Here is an 8091-nt window from a genome sequence, read left to right as displayed (position 1 = left end):
ATTACAAATGAAGTTTTATTGACCTTTGACATCAGGAAGAATACACAATTTTGACTTAAAAAAGAAAAAAAAAACCTTCAGCGTCTTCAAATGCAAACTCTTCCTGTAGAGATTTTAATCTTTCACTTCCTAAATCCTCCACAATCATTGGGGAGGTACTAAAGTTAGTTTTAAAATTTGTAGATCGTGAACCGCGTTTCGATGGCGCGCTTGCTAAAGTGTCTTTTTTTTTTTACCGGAATTTTGTTCAAATTGCATACACGAATCTCTGACTCAAGTTTAACATATGATTAAAAACATATGAGAAATGTGGGCGTGGTTTACAAAAACATTTGTTGCCAAGGAAATCCAAAAGTTTACTTTAGCAGATTCTTCTAAAAATGACACAGATCTGTTGGTTCCGCCCACAGGAACAAAAACTTAAATGGTTGCTATGGAGATAAAACTAACAGAAAGGCGCCATTTTGGTTTTCCATGAATTTGTGACATGCAGCTCTGACTAGGATGGGGGAGGGGCGTACCGCAGCTGCATAGCCGGTAATGAGGGAGCGGCCAGGGCGGGGGTTGGTACGTCCTGGAGACTACACAACACTAATTTAAGTTTTCTTTAGTGCCAGATATGTCTTTCAGGTAAAAATCTAATAAACACAAATGTTTTATGAAGACTTTTTTAATCCACTGATGAGGAAAACTTGGATGATTTATTAAAAAAATTCATGTAAATACATTTCTTTTCAAGTTACAAATTGTTCAAAAACAATTAATTGTGGTATTTATTTGCACTGATGCACAATTATTTTCCCAGAGACTTCTGGGAGATTTTCAGGACACTGAATTTTTATTGTAGATTTGGACACTTCAAAAAATAGATGTAATGCGTCGCTAATATGCTACATAAAGCTAACAGAAAGTGTCGCATATTAGCAACAAGGCCGCTTTTCTCGATAAATGAACGAGTATGTTTATATTGATTGTGTAAACCATTGTAGTGTTTAAACTCTGTTCTTTACAAACAATTTCGTCATTTTAGAACATGGATCTCAAAATTTGAAAACTGTTTCCTGTTGTCCTAACACATTAAAAACACGTCACGTCAAGACTCAGTCCCAGCTAACAAGGCTAAGTGGGCCCCACATGGTTTCAAAGTGGGCAGAAAATGATGAGTTGTTTGTAGTTTCCATGGTGGCCACACCTGCGTTTGCCAACATTAGCTTAAGTGGACACTCGGTGGCTTGGCTCGCTATGCTAGCTAGCCTCCCAGTGGAAGCGTAGCATGCTCGCGAGCTCTACTGTAGCGAGTTAGAGAGCTCCACTGTATTGAGCTAGCGAGCACCGCTGTATCAAGCTAGCAAGTTCTGCTGTATCGAGCTAGCGAGCTCGACTGTATTGAGCTAGCTAGCTCCGCTGTTGTGAGCTAGCAAACTTTGCTGTATCAAGCTAGCGAGCTCGACCGTATGGAGCTAGCTAGCTCCGCTGTTGTGAGCTAACAAACTCTGCTGTATCAAGCTAGCAAGATCAGCTGTATCAAGCTAGCGAGCTCCACTGTATCGAGCTAGCAAGCTCCGCTGTATCGAGCCGTACTGTCGCTTTAACGATTGTATTTCTGGTGAAATCCTCCCGTCAGCAGCAGCTCAGCAGAAAATGACGTATTTCTGTCTAAATCTTTCTTTTGTTTCTCCGCTAAATGACTTCACTCCAAATCCTTCATCCTCACTAGAACCACAGACGTCCTCCTGATCGTCCGCTCCTCTCCGTTTGCAGACGTGCATCGATGTAACATCTGCAGGCTCTCGTGCACGCCCCCGCCGCCCCGCCAGCTGGCGTTTGAGAAGCGGCTCCGGCCTTCAGTCGTCACCGCGAGCCGTGACCCGTGAGGCGGCTGCAGAGGTCGGGCCCCCGCCGCCCGCCTGCGTTACCCCGCTCATGAATAAACAGAGGACGGCGCGCGTCCGTGCACGCTCACACGGCCTCGTGCCGGCTCCACTGGCATAATTAGAAACATTCGGGATCATTTGCAGAAGGAGCTGCAGCGCTGATGGGATCCAGATGCAGCGCGTTGTTTCACCGAAAATACAGGAACCTTATTTACGAGGGGCCGGCTCTGGCTCCTCACCCAGGGAGCTGCGTTTGTGTGAGTCTGTGTGAGTCTGTGTGAGTCTGTGTGTATCTGTGTGAGTCGGTGTGTGTCTGTGTGAGTCGGTGTGAGTCTGTGTGAGTCTGTGTGAGTCGGTGTGTGTCTGTGTGAGTCGGTGTGTGTCTGTGTGAGTCGGTGTGAGTCTGTGTGTATCTGTGTGAGTCTGTGTGAGTCTGTGTGAGTCGGTGTGAGTCTGTGTGAGTCTGTGTGAGTCTGTGTGCGTTTGTGTGCGTTGGTGTGCGTTTGTGTGCCCAGTTTGTCCACACATTAACCGGCCGTTTGGGAACAGATCATCCATATTCAGGTCAAACTCAGTTTAACAGCTTAGGCTCAAAGTGTGACTGTAAAGAACGAAAAGAGAGCACTGGAATAAGAAAAAAAAGTTTTATTTAGGGAAAATTCCTCAGAGTGAAACACAAACGCTTTGTTTTTGTCGTCCTTTCACTTTTCCAGAAGGATTTGATCGATTTTCTGTGAAGAGAGAAAAACAATAACATTAAATCTGCATCTTTTCCTGTCACAGACGATCAGTGAATGTGGGGAAATGCTGCCACCTGGTGGAGAGTGTGTTCATCTACATCAGGGACCAAAGAGACCAAAATCCAAAACACACCTGAACAGGATAAACGTTTACAGAACACTAAAACTACACTTTTAAAACTTTAAAAACGTAACTTTTTAACACATTTATGAACCAGATATACAGCATTACCTGTGATAATACTAGTGTGAATGCTGGAAGCTGAATTTGAGGCTGAAGATGCTGAAATTGATAGCTAAAAACGCTAAAGTTGCTAGCCAGCTAAAATATTAGCGAAATGCCAAATTAGCCTAAAAAAAAAATTTAAAAAAAGAACTTAAGTTAGTCAAAACAGCTAGCATGTAGCTGAAATATTAGCTTAACTCGAGAATAGCTGGAAAAATCTTAGTTAATGCCAAATTAATCCAAAAAGCTCCATTAAATGATGCTTTTGATGGCAGAGGACATATGAAATGAAAATTACGGATTTATTTATTCAGATTGTTGTGAATCAGGAAAAAATACAATTTAAAACAGGAGAGAGGAAGGGGGGGCGGGGTCGCTCCGCAACTCAGACGTACATTTTCTACTGAATTTCCTAAAAAAAAAGGACACTTTAAGAAAATGTAAGTCTAAAATCGGCATAATTAGAATTCCACCAGGAACGCTTTGAAAATAGATTCAAAGATGATCAGAGTTGATCTTCTACATCCTAAAATCTAAGTATCCAAAAGTGTGATTTACTACATATTTAAATATTCAGACACTCACCTGATAATTGATCTCCATCGTCATATTTCAGCCTCCGTCTCTTTTCTCTCCTTTTATTGATGCTTTCCTAAACAAAAACATTAAAAAGGTAAATATTTTATCTTAAACCTCAGAAATTTTGACGTCTACCTTTTGTTTTCCACTTCCTGTCTGCAGATTCTGTCTGAGCGTCTCGCTGCGTCTGACCGTCTCCGTCGTCCTCCAGCTTCAGCAGAAACTCTCTGCCGGTTCTGCTGGTTCTCCTGGTTCCTCTGCTGTTCTGCAGAACCTCAATCCTGTCCGCTGAACTGATCCACGGAGGGAAGGATCCCTGAAGAAACGCCGGACAGACACAGTGAACCGTGAAAAAGTCTCCTTCTGAATTACATCTAAATAATCGACAATCTTTACAGTAATGATCTAATCTGTTAAGAATCTGTTTTCTCTCGTTTTTCTTGAAGAATCTTTAACGTTTTCCAGTTTGATCGACGTAAAAAAGAACCTCCAGAATTGGATTAAGACGGTTTTATGTTTTGAAATTCACTATTTTTTTGGGTTTGGATCATTTTTCTGCAGCAGAACCGTCTGCTCTCTTTCTGCTTCTGTAGTCCCATATCATGATACCGCCGCCTCCCGTTTGACTGTTTGAGTCCACAGAACGTCTGACGAAAAGATTCTGAGATAATCCAGGAATATCAAGAAATCTTGAGATCATGAACTCAGCAAGAACTTCATCCGGATGGAGGTCATTCTTTTCTCCCAGAAGTCTTTGCGTCTTTACCTGGGGGGGGTCGGCAGAGCTTCAGCCGGACTTCAGGGGGGGAGGTCTTGAAGAGCTTCAGGACTTTCTGCACAAACGGAAAATGACAGAAACCATCAGAACCAGGAGTCTCATTCCTGAGATCCAAGAGGATCCAGAACGTTCCCACAAAGGAAATGACTCAAATCAGGAGTTTGGAGTTCAAGAAGAACAAAAACAAAAGAGGATTTAATTAAAAAATCACATTTTTGACACATTAAATTAAACATGACAGTTTCTTCAATTATTTACCAAATTAGGTTTTTACTGAATTTAATTCAAATCTAAATTTGACCTCAGATCCAGTTCTTTAACGGTTTAAAAAACGCTAAAATCTTCTGTAAGATGTTTTCTTAAGTCGTGGAAAAAACAATTCAAAAAAGAGGAAAAAACAACTTTTGGTGTGATCTAAGAATATTATGGTCTGTGTGGGTCAGAAGGTTCAGCTCAGAACAGAAGTTTAAAGTTTGACGCCTGTTTGAAACATCGTTTCTGTGTAAACGGTTTGTGACGGTTTGTTTTGGTTTACATCTTTTGAATCGGTTTGAGTCTTTGTTGATTTGTACATAAAAGAAGAAAATAAACTTAAGTTAAGGAATTAATTTGTCAATTCAGGGCAAAAGAGTCAAAGTTTTACCAGAAAAAAGTAATAAATTATGATTCAAAATCAACGAGAATAAAAATGTAAATTATGAGGAAAAAGAGAATGAAGTCAAACAATTATGGGGGAAGAAATACTTCATTTTAGAAGAATAAAGATGAACAATTACTAGGAAAAAGTAAAAATTTTAACAGAAGAAAGTTGTAAAATTATGAAAAAAATCTAAATTTGACTGAAGTAAAGTTGTAAAATTATTTAAAATATGGTTATTTTTCTTTTAAATTATGAAAAATCTAAATTGTAAGGTAAAAAAAGGCTTACTATAGTGAAGAAAAACAGGCAAATTTTCCAAGAATAATGTTGTAAAGTTATTTCTAAGAATTTAAAATTGAACACAAATAAATTTGTAAAAATATCAGAAAAGGAAGTCAAACTTTTACACAAATAAATTCATAAAATTGTGTTTAAAAAAATCAAAAGTTTTTAAATATATAGAATGAGGAGAAGTCAAAATTGCACTAGAAAAAACTAACAGTACAAAAATAAAGTAAAAAAGTCATAATTCTGTGAGAAAGAAGGTTGTAAAATCATGAAAAATAAATTCAATAATTTATAGGAGTAAAGTTATTAAGGTAGTTTAAAAAGTCAGAATTTAACAAAAAAACTCAGTTTCTCCTAAATAAATGTCACACATATTTAATGTTTTTAATCTCAAACACGGCCTGTTTCTTACTTTGTTTTAAAAAAGTTTTGACTCTTTCTTTGGAAAATGATGAAAATCTCATTTTCAATTGAACTTTTTTCCATCTTCATGACTTTATTCTGACATGTTCCGTCTTTATGTTCCTTCCTGTGATGACGTCACAGACCCAAAGCTTCGTTTGACGCTGAACGAACCGGGTAGGACAGCTCCTTCAGGGACTGTCCGTTGACGGCCAGCAGGACGTCGCCCTCCCGGATCCGGCCGCTCCGCTCCGCCGGCTGGCCCGGGAACAGCTGCTTGATCCGGACCATGCTGCTGAAGTCGCGGGTGGGCGGGTCCAGCTCGCACATGAGGAAGCTGAAGCCCAGGCTGTTGGAGCTCTTGGTCAGGGTCACCTCCTGGGTGTTTTCTGGAGAGGGAGGGGCGGGAGGTTCATTCATGAGGAGCTCTGACCTCTCAGTTTGAGTTTGTCGCCCCCTGCTGGAGCTGATGGTCATTACAACATTACTGATCAGACATTTCTTTGATTATTTATTGATAACACATGATGGTTATTGATATTAAATTAGTAAAATAAACAGTAAGAAGCTTCTCAGATCATTTTATGATCCGACATTACCAGGTTTAAACATTTCAAATGGATTCAGCAGCAGAGTTTTACATATAAATGCCGTTTTACTTCATATATGGTTGTATTTCTGTGCTATGACTAACTTGTTTGGTGGGTCGGTAATAAAAAGGAAGTCTCAGTGAGTTTTAACAATATTTCCCTTATCATTATACTCCCACCACAGCCTGAATTATCACCTGATAGGAAAAGTTGTCCTCTAGGAGAAACAGTAAAAAGCTAAAGGGATCAGGATTCCTGTGGGGGTGGAGCCATGGGAGAAGAGGCGGGAGGAAGGTGTGAAAGGTCAAAGGACTATTTTTACAGACTCCGATGCAAACAAAGGCTTTGATTCCCCGGATTTTCCTCATTAAAGTTTTCCGCTCAGTCCGAGCAGCTTAGGATCCGGTCCAAACGAAACCAACAGCTCTGAAGGAGGATCGCTGGATCGGAATCTGGATGTTTCACATTTTATGTAACAGTGTGAATTTGGTGAATGAAAAAACCCAGAGCACATGTCAAAGTCAAGGCCCGGGGGCCGGATCCGGCCCTCCAGATCATTTTATTGTTATTAATGACCCGATGTTATCTTATTTCTTACTTGTATAATTTTGACAAAATATATTTTTATAGAGAGTAAAATATTAAAGTTATTTAAGGTTTAAGTTGATTTATTCTGGAATAATATTCCTGCATTTTTATTATTTATAATTATGTTGAAAAGTTACAGTTTTAAAGTTTTAAAAATTGTCATTCTGCAGCTTTTTGGACTATTTTGTCATTTACTAAGATTTTTTTAGGCTGTTTCTGAGTTCAGCTAATATTTCAGCTACATGCTAGCTGTTTTGGCTAATTCAGGCTTTTAGGTTTTTAGGCTAAATTCTGCATTTCACTAATATTTCAGTTTGCTATCAGCACCACTATTTTCATCTATCAGCTTCAGCGTTTACAGTTATTGAGTTTGACATTTCTGACCTAAACGACTGTAGAAAAAGGTGGGCGGGGCTAAAAAGGTCCAAGTTGCTAAAAAGCACCCACTATTGGCAGAAATGTAACGTTACACAAATTTTAAAAACTGCTTTTGTGTTGAAAATTACTTTTTATTTTTAATTGATTTACAATTACTCTAAAACAAAGATTTGCAGTTTTTTAAACCAAATTTACTTTAAAACTTTGCATCTATTCTTGGAAAAGTCGATCTTTCATCGTCAGAGGAAGAAGACCGTCAGCGTTTGCTCCGTCGCAGCTCATGACTTATACTGGAACTTCTCACCGTCGGTGACGAAGCTGAAGTCTCTGGTCCGCTCGCTCGTGGAGCTCGGCGAGTTGCTGATGGTGGAGCTGCTGTTGAGGCGGAGGTGGCGGCGAGCCGGACTCAGGCTCTGATTGGACATGATGCTGCTGGACTCGGCGCTCACGGAGACTCGGGGCAGGTTGGCCGACTCCCGCTCCACCACCAGGCCGACCACCTGCAGGAAAATCAGCGAACCTTCAAACGAGAAGCTCTGATTTCAAGTCAACCTCATAAAACGAACAGATTTCTGTTCAATCTGTCGGGTTTTGAACCCTCAGCTTAACCGTGAGTGAAGCCTGTTTTGGCGTTTTGTCTGTCATCTCAGGTCCTGAGGGAAAAACAAACTTTCTGCAGAGCCGTCTGACCGTGTGGCCTCTTCTTCTACTACTCACTAGTGTATGTCGCCCCCTACAGTAGGAAGAGGTTTGGTGCAAAATGTGTTTGAATGGAAATCTATTCAAACATTTTTATTTAAAGTTTGTTAGGGAAAAGATGAAGGAAATCTTGGACAGACGAGGAAACAATCACACCTCTCTTAGTCCCCGGTAGTTTTGGTGTTCAGTAAAATGTCTGATTTCTCTTTTTTTGAGGTCACAAACGTGTTGAGCGGCGGTTCACCTCGTCAGTTTGACTCAGACTCTCCACGGCTTGTTGGTAGGTCAACCCGCTGAAGTTCACGCCGT

At 40.2% G+C, this 8091-nt stretch overlaps 1 protein-coding gene across 1 annotated transcript in view; it reads right to left on the bottom strand.

Annotated features, from left to right (window-relative positions):
- Positions 1-2429: 2429 nt before the first annotated feature.
- Positions 2430-8091, bottom strand: part of frmpd2 (FERM and PDZ domain containing 2) — a 22249-nt gene continuing 16587 nt past the window's right edge. Inside the window, exons 25-30 of the mRNA XM_036217036.1 lie at positions 7388-7583; positions 5702-5916; positions 4186-4252; positions 3555-3735; positions 3426-3492; positions 2430-2605 (exon numbers count right to left, since the gene is read on the bottom strand). Coding sequence (XP_036072929.1) covers positions 3695-3735; positions 4186-4252; positions 5702-5916; positions 7388-7583 — 519 coding nt within the window. The 3' untranslated portion in view covers positions 2430-2605; positions 3426-3492; positions 3555-3694. The remainder of the gene's footprint in view (positions 2606-3425; positions 3493-3554; positions 3736-4185; positions 4253-5701; positions 5917-7387; positions 7584-8091) is intronic.

Source organism: Oryzias melastigma, linkage group LG19 (assembly GCF_002922805.2).
Source record: "Oryzias melastigma strain HK-1 linkage group LG19, ASM292280v2, whole genome shotgun sequence".
Classification (NCBI taxonomy): domain Eukaryota; kingdom Metazoa; phylum Chordata; class Actinopteri; order Beloniformes; family Adrianichthyidae; genus Oryzias; species Oryzias melastigma.
Note: the sequence above shows the minus strand (reverse complement) of the source record. Positions and strands in the feature narration are given on the sequence as shown.